The 15,187-nt window shown below is 45.3% G+C and overlaps 1 protein-coding gene across 1 annotated transcript in view; it reads right to left on the bottom strand.

Moving 5' to 3' along the window:
* The window catches only part of LOC139234712 (uncharacterized), a 39,369-nt gene that overhangs the window by 21,553 nt on the left and 2,629 nt on the right, over positions 1 to 15,187 (bottom strand). The window contains exons 2-4 of the mRNA XM_070865387.1: positions 4,115 to 4,250; positions 2,636 to 2,746; positions 279 to 411 (exon numbers count right to left, since the gene is read on the bottom strand). Coding sequence (XP_070721488.1) covers positions 279 to 411; positions 2,636 to 2,746; positions 4,115 to 4,250 — 380 coding nt within the window. The remainder of the gene's footprint in view (positions 1 to 278; positions 412 to 2,635; positions 2,747 to 4,114; positions 4,251 to 15,187) is intronic.

The raw sequence follows: 15,187 nt of genomic DNA, 5'->3' as shown, positions 1-15,187 counted from the left end.
CACCTCTCATTCTCCAGAGAGTATAGGCCCATTCTACACAATCTCTCATCATAAGCCAGCCCTCTCATCATAAGACAGCCCTCTCATCCCAGGAATCAATCGAGTGAACCTTCGTTGCACCGCCTCCAAGGCAAGAATATGAATTTCGCAAGTCACTATATTGAAAATGTGGTGCACAGCCGAAAAAAGGAATTTTTGGGAATCCCCTGAGGGATGTTTCAAAGCAGGCCTTTGTGTCGGTGTGAGGAGACCCCCACTCTTGTTACAAGTTTGCTCACCATCTCTCTCAGCAGGTATTTAATAACCTCCTCATTGCCGATGGAGGCTGCGATGTGCAGAGGGGTCAACAGAAACTTGTCCGGGTCACGGAAGCTGAAGTGGCCCATTTCCTCCAGGTAACGGATGGCGGCTCTGGAAACAGACGCAAAGCAATGAGCTGAGGGGAAGGGAGCCAAACCTAACAATACCTTGCATTTATATAGTGTATACAACCTAGTGAAATGTCCCAAGGCACTTCACAAGACCATTTGACACGAGCCACATAAGGAGATATTAGGGTAGATGCTTGGTCAAAGAGGTATAATTAACGAGTGTCTTAAAAGAGGAGAGAGAGATAGCGAAGTGTAAAGGTTTGGGGAGGGAATTCCAGAGCTTGGGGTCTAGGCAACAGAAGGCACGGCCACCAATGGTTGAGCGATTATAAAATCAGGGATGCTCAGGAGGGCAGAATTAGAGAAGTGCAGATATCTCGGGGGTTTGTGAGGCTGGAGGAGATTACAGAGATAGGGAGGGGCGAGGCCATGGAGGGCTTTGAAAATAAGTGAGAGAATTTTAATATCGTGGATTTGCTTAACCAGGAGCACAGGGGTGATGGGGGAACAGAACACGGTGCGAGTTAGGACAGGGCAGCAGAGTTTTGGGTGAGCTGAAGTTTATGGAGGGTGGACTACACTTGAACTATAGGAGAGTAAAGGGTTATGGGGAACAGGCAGGAAAGTGGAGTAGAGGCCAAGATCAGATCAGCCATGATCTTATTGAATGGCAGAGCAGGCTCAAGGGGCAGCGTGGCCTGCTCCTGCTCCTATTTCTTATGTACACACTCAAGGGTGAATTGAAGAGTAAATTTCGCACTTCCAGCATATGAACATACAATACTGATGGAGGAAAATACTCACTGCTCCATCAAGCCTGGCCCACACTTCTGATGGCCGGAGCATCATGACTAAACACTTCTTCCCTCCCTCCCACAACCATATAATCTGCAGGGGGAGTAAAGTTGTGCCATGCTCCAAGGTAGTGCAGTGTTGGGAAAGGGGGAGGGGTGGTACAGTTTGTTAACCCCCTAGTGCACAACAGTGGAGAGTGATGTAATCGCAGCTCTGATTCCTCTATCCATGGCCGCAGTGTGTATCATCTACAACATGCTCTGCAGCAACACGCTAAGGCTTCTTCGGCAGCACCTCCCAAACCCACGCCCTCTTATCACCTAGAAGGACCAGGGCAGCAGGCGCATGGGAACACCACCACTTCCACGTTCCCCTCCAAGTCACACACCATCCTGACTTGGAAATATATCGCTGTTCCTTCATCGTCGCTGGGTGAAGATCCTGGAACTCCCTCCCTAACAGCACTGTGGGAGTACCTTCACCATTTGGTACAACCGAGTGGCTTTTTAGGCCATTTCAGAGTCAACCACATTGCTGTGGGTCTGGAGTCACATATAGGCCAGACCGGGTAAGGGCGTCAGATTTCCTTCCCTAAAGGGCATTAGTGAACCAGATGTTTTTTTTTTACAACAATGCAATAGTTACTTGCTCACCATTACTGACTAGCATTTTTTATTCCAGATTTAATTAACTGAATTTAAATTCCCCAGCTGCCATGGTGGTATTGGAACGCATGTCTCGAGAGCATTAGTTCAGGCCTCTGGATTACTCGTCCAGTCACATACCCACTAGGCTACGGTTAACAGCATACAATGAGAGCAGACAGCAGATCTGCACACATCGGGCATTGTGGTTGGTTGAGTATCAATTTCTGCCTGTGTATTCTGCCGTCCGGGTATGTGGCAGTGGTCCAGTCAGGTGTCCAGTGTGCGCGCTCCCTTGCTGATTTCCTCAGCCGTACCCCAGATGGGGCCTTGGTTTAACAAAAGACGACAACTCTGACAGTGCAGCACTCCCTCAGTACTGCACTGGAGTGTCAACCTAGATTTTTGTACTCAAGTCCCTGGAGTGGGACTTGAACCCACAACCTTCTGACTCAGAGGTGAGGGTGCTATCCACTGAGCCACAGCCAACACTGATAACTAGTGAAGATGAAGTGTACAATGTCTCCATTAGTTCTGACAAAGGCCTATGACAGGCTACCCAAGTTGTTGTTTTATGCTCCATTCAGGTCACACCATGACCCCCAGAAGCAGTGATGCTTAAATGGAGGAACAATGTAAATGGTCCCATTGGTTGCCCCGGTTACCGCTAGCCGCCATTTTGTTCTGCCACTCCTGGGCATTAAATTGCCGTAGTGGGTGGGAATATTTGGAACGGTTTCTTGCCAGTTGTCCCCCCGCCTGTGACCAGTTATGTCAAGCGTACTGGAAAGTATCATGGACGCGCTGCTCCGATCCAACACTTACATATTTCCACCGGACACGGCCTGGTGAAGCGCTGTCTTCCCCTGGTAATCTAGTGCCAGCACATTCGCTCCTTTCTTCACCATCTGATGCATAATGTAGAGTTCCCCACGCCTAAACCGCCAATGAAAGACACTGGTTTTAATCATATCTACAGGCATAAGAACATAAGAGCATAAGAAATAGGAACAGGAGTAGGCCGTACGGCCCCTCGAGCCTGCTCCGCCATTCAATACGATCATGGCTGATCTGATCATGGGCTCAGCTCCACTTCCCTGCCCACTCCCCATAACCCTTGACTTCCTTATCGTTCAAAAATCTGTCTATCTCCGCCTTAAATATATTCAATGATCCAGCCTCCACAGCTCTCTGGAGCAGAGAATTCCATAGATCTGAGAAAATACATTTCTCCTCATCTCAGTTTTAATAGTAGTGTGAATAAACCTGCAAATATATTCGGGGTAGTTAGAAACGATTTCCTCTGGTGGGACAATTCAGAATAAGGAGCCATAACGTTAAAATTAGAGCCAGGCCGTTCAGGGGTGATGTCAGGAAGCACTTCTTCACACACAGCGGAAGTCTGGAACTCTCTCCCCCAAATGCTGTTAGGACTGGGGGTCAATTAATAATTTCTAAACTGAAATTGAGAGATTTGTGTTAGGCAAAGGTATTAAGAGTTACAGAATGAAGGCGGGTAGGTGGAATTAAGATACAGATCAGCCATGGTCTAATTAAGGGGTGGAACAGGCCCAAGAGGCTGAATGGCCTACTCCTATATTAGAAAGACTTGCATTTATATAGCACCTTTCACGACCACCAGACGTCTCAAAACGCTTTACAGCCGAGGAAGTATATTTTTGGAGTGTAGTCAGTGTTGTAATGTAGGAAACACGGCAACCAATTTACACACAGCAAGTTTCCACAAACAGCAATGTGATAATGACCAAATAATGTTTTTGCTATGTTGATTGAGGAATAAATATTGACCAGGACACCAGGGATAACTCCCCTGCTCTTCTTCAATATGGTGCCACGGGATCTTTTACACCCATCTGAGAGCGCAGACAGGGCCTTGGTTTAACGGCTCATTCGAAAGACAGCTCCTCCGACAGTGCAGCACTCCCTTAGCACTGCACTGGGGTGTCAGCCTGGATTTTTGTGCTCAAGTCCCCGAGGTGGAACTTGAACCCAAAACCTTCTAATCCACTGAGTCACAGCCGACACTGAGAATTAGCGAGGATGAAGTGTGCAATGGCTCCATTAGTTCGGACAAAGGCCTTTGACAGACTTCCCATGTGTTGATTAATGCTCCATTTAGATCACACCATGACCCCCAGAAGCAGTGATGCGATATAAATGGAGGGACAATGCAAATGGGCCCATTGGTTGCCCCGGTTACCGTTAGCCGCCATTTTGTTCTGGCCGCAGTCAAGCCTCAGACTTGTGTACTTGACTGCGACGTGTATCGGGGCCCATACTTGCCTGCAGGCAAAGTGAAAGGGAGTCTCTCCCGCATCGTTCGGGAGGTTGCTGTCCGCCCCGTGTTCCAGCAGTAGATACGCCAACTCCTTGTAGCCACGATACGCAACGTGGTGCAGCGGTGTGAAGCCATTCCAACCTCGGGAGAGCGGGAAGAGAAACGTTACTGATTGCGGGAAGAAGGGAACACAAGGATACAGCGAGAAAACAAAAAGAATTAGGAGCAGGAGTAGGCCATTTGGCCCCTTGACCCTACTCCGCCATTCAAGAAGATCATTGCTGATCTGATCCGGGCCTCAACTCCACTTCCCTGTCCGTTTCCCATAACCCTCGACTCCCTTATCGTTCAAAAATCTCTATCTCCAACTTAAACATATTCAATGACCTAGCCTCCACAGCTCTCTGGGGCAGAGAATTCCAAAGATTCACGACCCACTGAGAGAAGAAATGCCTCCTCATCTCAATTTTAAATGGGTAACCCCTTATTCTGAAACAATGCCCCCTAGTTCTAGACTCCCACACGAGGGGAAACATCCTCTCTGCATCTACTCTGTCACACCTCCACAGAATCTTATACGTTTCAATAAGATCTCCTCTCATTCTTCTAAACTCCAACGAGTATAGGCCCAACCTGCTCAACCTTTCTTCATATATGACAACCTCCTCTGCTCCGGGGAGCAGTTAAGTGACGAGGGGGCTGATCGATTTCAAACGATTACAAAAGGAGAGCGGGGCATATACCCGAGCTAACCTCAGTTGTTCTAGCCACCGTTGGGATTTTCCCCAGAGACAGACTGCTGCTCCATGGTAATTCAGGGGGCGGGTCAGTTAGAGGGTGGTGTGGGGCAGAACACAGTAACAGGCGGAGGGAGGCAGGCAGTGGCAGGAGAAGCCAGCTGGGAGGTCAGGAGAGGTGAGGAACATCAAAGCTACCTGAAAAGCAACAGGCGAGGTGGGGTTGGGGGCGTGGGTTATAGGCCGAGACTCCCCGTGAAGGCCAATCAATAATTTTAAACAACCGGGAAATTATTGGGAGATACAAAGGGTACATTGAGTTATAGCGAGTCTTCAGCACAGAAACATGCCATTCGGCCCGACTGGTCTATGCTCCACACGAGCCTCCTCCCACTATTTTACTCGGTTAAAAAAAAAATACAGTGAAGGCACTTTAAAAAGGTTTGCGTTAGTGCCCCAAATCGCAGAGTAAATTGTGACCAAAAGCTGGAAAGGAATATTGGGCAATTCTGCTTCAGAAGGGGTGGAATACTCACCTTCAGTAAACTCTCAGCTAGAACATTCCCCAACCACAACAGCATGGAACACTGCCACCTTGTGCTGAAACTTTGAATTTACAAAACTCCAGTCATAAGCCAGGACATGTTTTACGCAGAGGCAAAGCATTTAAATACAGTATACTCATTATAATTCAAAGTCATTTAATTCAGATTACCCATTAATTTAGTCTTTGAGTACAAAGGAGCAAAATGCTTTTTAATTAAATGGCTTAATTTGAATTAGTTAATAATTTGAATTATTTGTGCGATAAACGACAGAATTAAAACAGGGGTCGTTTGTTCTTCATCCCCATTTAAAACAAGTGAACATCTTCGGCATTTCACATTGTAACGCAAGGTCTTATAATCTGAAAATACTGCATTACAATCGGTCTTAAAAACAGGAGATCACCTCCTCCATCCCTACAACCCTCCGAGATCTCTGCACTCCTCCAATTCTGGCCTCTTGAGTATCCCTGATTTTCATCGCTTCACTATTGGCAGCCGTGCCTCCAGCTGCCTCGGCCCTAGGTTCTTGAATTCCCTCCTGTAATGTTGCACCTGTGAGTGTGCATTGTGAGTGGCTTTGCCACAAGGCTCAATAAAACCCCAGTCAGTTGGGTCGAGGTCATCCACGATGAGGTATGCAGTTGTGAGCCTAGTGGATGAACTGATAATGCATAGTGTGACTGTTAAACCTTTGTTAATAAACCAACTAGTTCTTAGTAGCAATGTGTTGCTATGAATTCTTAAGCAAAGAACCCATGAAGCGAATACATTACACCTCCCTAAACCTCCTTGAAGATGCTCCTTAAAACCGATCTCTTTGACCAAACTTCCTGTCCAAATATCCCCTTATGTGGCTCTGTGTCAAGTTGTTTGATAACGCTCCTGTGAAGCACCTTGGTACGTTTTAATACATTAGAGGCACTATATAAATGCAAATTGTTATTGTTGAATAAACTAAATAAAGTAGGTGCCATTAAAGAAAGGGTGCGGTCACATTTTTGAGCACTTCTGCTCAATCTAGCCCACCTCTCTCGCACAAATATCAATGAGCCAGCAGTGCGTAGAATTTGAGGAAAAGGGAATAGGTTGTGTCACTTCACTCTTTCTCTGTTTTTACCAAATGTGTTTGGATGAAATTCCCTGTGTACTATTTTAAAAGGTTCCTGGGTTTGTTAAAACAATATTAAAAAATTCATGCAAACAAGGTGAATAATTTGTTAAAATACTGTAACGAGTAATTTATACTCCAGCGTCGTTGGCCCAGTTTGATGAGCTTAAAAGCTTTCTCTTGCTCTTTGGGATGAGATATTAATAATTCAGGTTTCTTTGCGCAATAATGGGTAATTGAGAAACACTTGCACAATTTAAAGGGAATTCTTACAGCAATATTTCTTCCTTGTTGCTTAAGCTCAATATTAATTTATCTGTTGTTTAAATTCTTTCAGGTTCTACTTCGTGAGGTAAAACCAGAACATGTTAGAAATACACAGCAGGTCAGACAGCAGTTGTAAAGAGATAAGAAAGACTTGCATTTATATAGCGCCTTTCACGACCACCAGACGTCTCAAAGTGCTTTACAGCCAATGAAGTACTTTTTTTGAAGTGTAGTCACTGTTGTAATGTAGGAAACGCGGCAGCCAATTTGCGCACAGCAAGCTCCCACAAACAGCAATGTGATAATGACCAGATAATCTGTTATGTTGACTGAGGGATAAATATTGGCCAGAGGACACCAGGGATAACTCCCCTGCTCTTCTTCAAAATGGTGCCATGGGATCTTTTACGTCCAACTGAGAGGGCAAAAGGGGCTACGGTTTAACGTCACATCCGAAAGACGGCACCTCCGACAGTGCAGCACTCCCTCAGCACTGCACTGGGAGTGTCAGCCTAGATTTGGGTGTTCAAGTCCCTGGAGTGGAACTCATGCGAGAGTGCTACCCACTGAGCCACGGCTGACACTGTGGCAGGTTGTGATGTTTTGGGGGAGGGTTCGTCTTCATGTACAGTCTATTAGTTGTCAACTATGGCTCAGTGGGTAGCACACTCACCTCTAAGTCAGAACATCATGGGTTCAAGCCCCATTCCTGAGACTTGAGCCTGAAATCTAGACTAATCAATGCAGTACTGAGGGAGTGCCTTGGTGGAAGAAACCTTGGTGAGTTGCTGCAGTGCATCTTGTAGATGGTACACACTGCAGCCACGGTGCGCCGTTGGTGGAGGGAGTGAATATTGAAGGGGGTAGATGGGGTGCCAATCAAGTGGGCTGCTTTGTCCTGGATGGGAATTAGCATCCACATCCCTTTGGGTTAGAGAATTCCAAAGTTTCATAACCCTCAGTGAAGAAATTCCTCCTCATCTCAATCTTAAATGGCCGACCCCTTATCCTGAGACTATGCCCCTAGTTCTAGCCTCTCCAGCCAGAGGGAAACAACCTCTCAGCATCTACCTTGTCAATCCCCCTCAGAATCTTATATGTTTCAATGAGATCACCTCTCATTCTTCTAAAGCCTAGAGAGTATATGCCCATTCTACTCAATCTTTTCTCGTAGGACAACCCTCTTATCCCAGGGATCAGTCCAGTGAACCTTCGTTGCCCCACCTCAAAGGCAAGTATGTCCTTCTTCAGATAAGGAGATAAGAGTTAAGCACTGACCCATCACCCAGTGGTCCTTTATATGGAGGAAAACATGAGAGAGAAAGAAGCATGGTGTTACCAGCTCATCACATACAATCAACGCCTCATGTTCCGTATCAAACCGGGTTTTAGTAGATAAATGGCGATATCAACGGACTCATTTGCCGTGCTCATGGTTAAATCCACAGCCGGGATGCGATCCATTAGGGACGGGTTCAGGTGGCAAATACTGGGCATCATGCCATCTGTGTATTTTCAAAAACAACCAGAACATTTTTTTTTGTTTTATCACAGCCGCCCGCCTCCAGCTTAGGCCAGTAAGTAGTGGTTCTGCATTCCAACATATAGGACACCTGTGCGTTTTAATCTGCGTCTGGGGGGGTTCATAGAATCATAGAATAGTACAGCACAGAAGGAGGCCATTCGGCCCATCGAGTCTGTGCCGGCTCTTTTGAAGATCAATCCGGTTAGTCCCACTCCCCCGCTCTTTCACCATATCCCGGCAATTTTCTCTCCAAGTATTTATCCAATTCCCTTTTGAAGGCTACTATTGAATCTGTTTCCACCGCCCTATCCCGCAGTGCATTCCAAATCCTAATCACTCGTTGGGTAAAAATGTTTTTCCTCATGCTGCCTCTGGTACTTTTGCCAATCACCTTAAACCTCTAATTATCGATCCTTCAGCCATTGGAAACAGTCTCTCTTTATTTACTCTATCTAAGCCCGCCATGATTTTAAACAGCTTTATCAAATCTCCTCTTAGCCTTCTCATGCTCGAAGGGGTTTGACCCAGAAAACAAGGGAACCGTTACATAAACTGTAACACAAGGAAGTGCAAGTTATCATGAGGTGGGAGGGAGGGGATTACGGGCTCCCAATGTATTAGAAGATAGCATCCCAATCGATGTATTTAGATGTGTAAAGCTCAATTTGTAATAATTGTCTTGTACTTCTTTCAATGTAGTATACTGTATTCGCTGCTCACGATGTGGTCTCCTCTACATTGGGGAGACCAAGCGTAGATTGGGTGACCGCTTTGCGGAGCACCTCCGTTCAGTCCGCAAGTGTGACCCTGAGCTTCCAGTCGCCTGTCGCTTTAATTCTCCACTCCATTCCATTCCCACTCTGACCTCGGCCTCCTACATTGTTCTAACGAAGCTCAACGCAAGGTCGAGGAAGAGCAACTCATCTTTCGTTTAGGCACTTTACAGCCTTCTGGACTCAACATTGAGTTCAACAATTTCAGAGCATAACCTGTGTCAATCTTTGGCTCCCTTCACCTCCACCTCCCCCCCCCGCGCCCCCCCCCCCCCGCCCTGCTGTCAGACCTGATTTATTTTTTTCTCGTCTCGAATGACAGTTGGTCATTATCCCATCATTTACACCCTATCTTGACTAATGTTTTTTCTAACTTCTGTCATTAACATTTCAATTTGGCCCATCATTCCTTTTGTCTCTCTAATCTCTCTTAACATAAGAAATAGGAACAGCAGTAGGCCATACGGCCCCTCGAGCCTGCTCCGCCATTCAATAAGATCAGGGCTGATCTGACCATGGACTCAGCTCCACTTCCCTGCCCGCTCCCCATAACCCCTTATCGCTTAAGAAACTGTCTATTTCTGTCTTAAATTTATTCAATGTCCCAGCTTCCACAGCTCTCTGAGGCACTGAATTCTGCAGATTTACAACCCTCAGAAGAAATTTTTCCTCATCTGTTTTAAATGGGCAGCCTCTTATTCGAAGATCATGCCCTCTAGTTCTAGTCTCCTCCATCAGTGGAAACATCCTCTCTGCATCCACCTTGTCAAACCCCCTCAATCTTATACGTTTCGATAAGATCACCTCTCATTCTTCTGAATTCCAATGAGTAGAGGCCCAACCTACTCAACCTTTCCTCGTAAGTCAACCCCCTCATCCCCGGAATCAACCTAGTGAACCTTCTCTGAACTGCCTCCAAAGCAAATATATCCTTTCGTAAATATGGAAACCAAAACGGCACGCAGTATTCCAGGTGTGGCCTCACCAATACCTTATATAGCTGTAGCAAGACTTCCCTGCTTTTATACTCCATCCCCCTTGCAATAAAAGGCCAAGATATCATTGGCCTTCCTGATCACTTGCTGTACCTGCATACTATCCTTTTGCGTTTCATGCACAAGTACCCCCTGTACTGCGGCACTTTGCAATCTTTCTCCATTTAAATAGTAACTTGCTCTTTGATTTTTTTTTCTGCCAAGGTGCATGACCTGACACTTTCCAACATTATACTCTATCTCCCAAATCTTTGCCCACTCACTTAGCCTGTCTATGTCCTTTTGCAGATTTTCTGTGTCCTCCTCACACATTGCTTTTCCTCCCATCTTTGCATCATCAGCAAACTTGGCTATGTTACACTCAGTCCCTTCTTCCAAGTTGTTAATATAGATTGTAAATAGTTGGGGTCCCAACACTGATTCCTGTGGCCCCCCACTAGTTACTGGTTACCAACCTATCACAGACTTCTTCCAACCTATCACAGACCTTCCCTTTTGTTCTTTCTTCCCCTCCCCCTTTCAGTGCTTGTTAAGAATCTGTTCTTTCTGAACACTCCAGTTCTGACGAAGGGTCATCGACTCGAATCGTTAACTCTGCTTCCTCTCCACAGGTGCTGCCTGACCCGCTGAGATTTCCAGCATTTTCTGTTTTTATTCCAGATTCCATGTGATTTTAGTGCCCAAAAGAAAAACACAAAAAAATAACCAAAAAAAAGGAGGGAAAAAAAAGGGGCCTTGTAAATGTCTGGTGTGTCACCCAGGTCGGGTGGCACGGTTTAATGTTTTTTGTTTTGCAGATAAACTCCAAAAAGAGTTTCCAGCATCCACAGTATTTTGCTTTTATAATAATTGTCTGGTCTCCAAGACTGGTTTATTGTTTTATAATGTAGGCAAAATGTTTTATTTGTGAGTAATTGACTGTCAGTTATTTGATACATTTCCTGTCATTCTGCCACAATCAGTATTCTATTGTTGCAGAATCTTTGTTCTTTAATTACCATAAAATAACTTGCACTTTTACACTCAAGACCCAAAAATCTACTGATACATGTTGCAACATTTGCTGTTGCAATATTTTGCTGTCACTTGCCATTAAAATGACACTGGCAATACATATGTTAGATTGTACAATGGACACATTCTACCCTCCGTAAACTTCGTGATCAAAAACTCAGCAGCCCGTGTCCTAACTCACACCAAGTCCTGGACTCAACTCCATGGCCTCGCCCCTCCCTATCGCTGTAATCTCCTCCTGCAGCCCCCCCCCCCCCCTCCCAGATGTCTACACTCCTCTAATTCTGCTTTCTTGGGCATTCCCGATTTTAATCACTTCACCATTGGTGGCCGTGCCTTCTGTTGCTTAGGCCCTAAGCTCTGGAACGCCCTGCCTAAACCACTCCGCCTCTCTACCTCTCTTTCCTCCTTTAAGTTGCTCCTTAAAACCTACCCCTTTGATCAAGCTTTTGGTCACCTGCCCTAATATCTCCTTATGTGGCTCAGTGTCAAATTTTGTTTTATGACACTCCAGTGACCTTGGGACACTTTACAACGTTAAAGGCATTATATATTTGCTGTTGTTACTGGGTGCTACAAGGAGCATACGGGCAGTCCCTGTACTATGCCACTGACTAGCAGCAATAAAAGAATCAAAATTGGGAATAAAAATTCAAGTCGAGGCTACCAATTTTTGGATGAGGTGTTAAACTGAGGCCCCACCTGCCTGCTCAAGAGGGTGTAAAAGATCCCATGGTACCATTCGAAAAGGAGGGTGTGTCCTGGCCAACATTCCTCCCTCAATCAACCCCACCTAAGAGATGAACCGCACATTCATCTCGCTTGCTGCTAGTGGAATCTTGCTGTGCGCAAATTAATTGCTTTTTTTGTCTACATACCAAATATAATTGCACTTCTAAAGTAATCCACTGCAGTACAACATATCAGACACTAGATGTTTTAATCAGTGTCTGGGTTTGACCCCGAAAAAGGAGAGAGACGTTAAATAAACTGTAACAGAAATAAGTATAAATTATCACGTGACGGGAGGGAAGGAATGACATGGCTCTCGATGGATTACAAGATAACGTCCAAATTGAGGTATTCAGAAACAGAGTAAACCTCGGGCAATTTAAGAACATAAGAAATAGGAGCAGGAGTAGGCCATTTGGCCCCTCGAGCCTGCTCTGCCATTCAATAAGATCATGGTTGATCTGATCTTGGCTCCCCTGTAGTTCAAAAATCTGTCTATCTCCACCTTAAATATATTCAATGACCCTGGGGTAGAGAATTCCACAGATTCATGACACTCAGAGAAAACATTCCTCATCTCTGTTTTAATTGGGTGACACCTTATTCTGAAACTATGCCCCCTAGTTCTAGATTTCCCCACAAGGGGAAAAATCCTTTCTGAATCTACCCTGTCAAGCTCCTTCAGAATCTTACATGTTTCAATAAGATCACCTCTCATTCTTCTAAACGCCAATGAGTATAGGCCCAACCTGCTCAACCTTTCTTCATAACTCAACCCCTTCATCTCAGGAATTAACCTAGTGAACCTTCTCTGAACTGCCTCCAATGCAAGTATATCCCTCCTAAAACAAGGAAACCAAAACTGTATGCAGTACTCCAGATTACAATCCTCATCTGATCTCTATGACTGCCTTATTGTTTTTACCAACCAAGGACAATGATAATTAGAATTGCAGGATACGATCAACAGAGAATCTTCACAAAGCTAACTAGACTTCCACATTCTGTAGTCTGGCAAGACTGGATCAAATTACACATTGTAGGATTGTCTACAGCAGACAGGTTCAAATGACACATTCCAGACAAACTGTTTGGTCTTCTTAGAGGACAAAACCAGGTTTCTGATTGGTCCTCTTGGAGGACAAGACACACCCAATCAGAAATCTGGTGTTGCAAGTAGACGCGACCATTGTTTCATAACACAGACTGATTGGTGCTCGGAGACATAAAGTGGCCATGTTAAGGTACAATACAAGTGTAAGTTTTACCTTGCCATCTTGAGTATAGTTTCTACTAACCTAAAATAGCATGAATCAGCAGCTGGACTGATACCCACTGAGTTTTGTTAGTAATTTTAACTTTCCTTCATTCTTGAAAAAGTGTCACATGTTTAGCCAAGTTTAGTCAAGATCTATCAGAGAGTGGCATCGACAGCCATCTGGTCAGTCTTGTCCTAGTTCTGAAGGCAAGATTATTGAAATAAAGAGATGATCTATAATGTAACACACTTGCTATACTTTTTTTTTTAATTAAGAACTAGTTGGTTTATTAACAAAGGTTTAACAATCACACTACCAGTTTGTCCACTAGGTTCACAACCACATACCTCATCGTGGATCCCTTGAACCCAACTGGCTGGGGTTTTATTGAGTCTTGTGAACATCAGGTGACGGGCTAAGTCACTCCCAACTCAACAGCTCTCTACAACTATTTTAAGTTGAAACAACAAATCAAGTGCCTCCTTATTAAAAGGGGCAGTAAAACCGACAAATTAGACAAATGAACTTTTTACAATAATGGTTTAGTTGAATAGTGACGACAACAATGGCATCAACACAAGGGCCAAAAATTCAGCACCATTTCCTCCCGGTTTCTTGGCGGTACTCCTATTTTTTTGTTGAAAGCCGCCCGGTCCAAGTTTTGTCAAGGTGTTACGCTGACGGTTTCGAAATACCGTTGGGAGGTGGACCACCGGCGTGGAAGACTGCAAAAAACCGCCACCACCCCAGTTTGGTGGTAGCGGTGTTCCACAGCTGAGGGAAAAAATACCACCCACGAGAAACCAGCCGCAGCTGGGTGGTGGGTATGAAACCTGCAAAAAATGATAAGTTAAAAGTTTTGTTTTAAAATTATTTTACAGCAATTCAGTGCAAAAGGATCCAGGGTACGTTTTCAGATTTTTATTACTTTTTGGAAAAATGTGTGCGTTTTGCCCCCCTCCTCCCTCGGCCCAAGCCACAGCCTCGGACTAAATTTTGAGCAAGTACCGCCCAGGATCGCGTTTTCTGCGTGCAAGACCCATTTTTCCCGTCAGGTGGAATTTTTTTCCTTTTTTCCCCATCAATTTTTCTCCGGCGTTAATTTAATAATCTTAGCAGTTTTTGGGCGACAATCCAGCAGTGGCGGATTTTGCTGAAATTCTAGCCCCAAGTCCCCAACCTCAAAATTCAGGAGGATGTGTTGTCCCATCAAAAGCTGTCGATCCAAAAAGAAGTTATCTAAATTGGTTGATTTCTCAAACCAACCTGTCCCCTGTGTCTATGTTTAATTGTATTGTATTCCAGTCTCCCTGCTGATTTAGTGCTCTTTAATTAGTTAATTGGAAATTTATATACAATTAGTTACCAGAATTATTCATTTGCCTAACAGGTGTTGCCCACACTGGATAACCAGCATAACTGTGTATCCGACCTGTATTAGATTCTTATACTGATATTAGATCGTGGGCCGCCCCGACCTGTGTGAAAACACCATCACCGGTCGGGGCTATAAATAGAGCTGGAGCGCTGGACCCTAGAACATCGTGGGTGGAGGGGCGGCGAATGAGGGTACGAGGGCCAGAAGAGCCGAGGGCCCAGGGGCAGCACGGGCCTGCCCACACGGCGATATGTGTGCGCACTAGGTCCGTGCAGCAGAGCAGGTCGCCAGTCATCCTGGTTAATCCTTGCCGCTGGATAAAGGCCGAGCTCTGTCGAGCCCGTGTGGTGGCTGATGTGCAACGGTCACCACACGTTTAAAAGCTCCACGCACAGGCATCTTCCACCCCCCTCAACTGGAGTTCAGGACTGGAACATCGGGTCCTTCACTGAAACATCTGTGAACTTGTGGAAGCAAGTCATCCTCGTTCGAGGGACTGCCGATGATGAGATTCTTAGATCACACAATCGTTCAATTTTTTTATGCAATACAGGTGCCAAATTAATATGACTAAAGCCTCCTCCCCCACCCACCTCACCTCACTGTATGTAACCCACTCCCTAAGGTGCTGACTCGTGCTGGTTTATGGTTCACAGATACAGGCAATCCATGCAATGGTCATGAGCAATGGCCTCTTTCATTTTTTTGGAAGGGTGTGCGACCCCTTTAAGGGGCCGCGACC

This window comes from Pristiophorus japonicus, chromosome 22 (assembly GCF_044704955.1).
Source record: "Pristiophorus japonicus isolate sPriJap1 chromosome 22, sPriJap1.hap1, whole genome shotgun sequence".
NCBI classification, from domain to species: domain Eukaryota; kingdom Metazoa; phylum Chordata; class Chondrichthyes; family Pristiophoridae; genus Pristiophorus; species Pristiophorus japonicus.
Note: the sequence above shows the minus strand (reverse complement) of the source record. Positions and strands in the feature narration are given on the sequence as shown.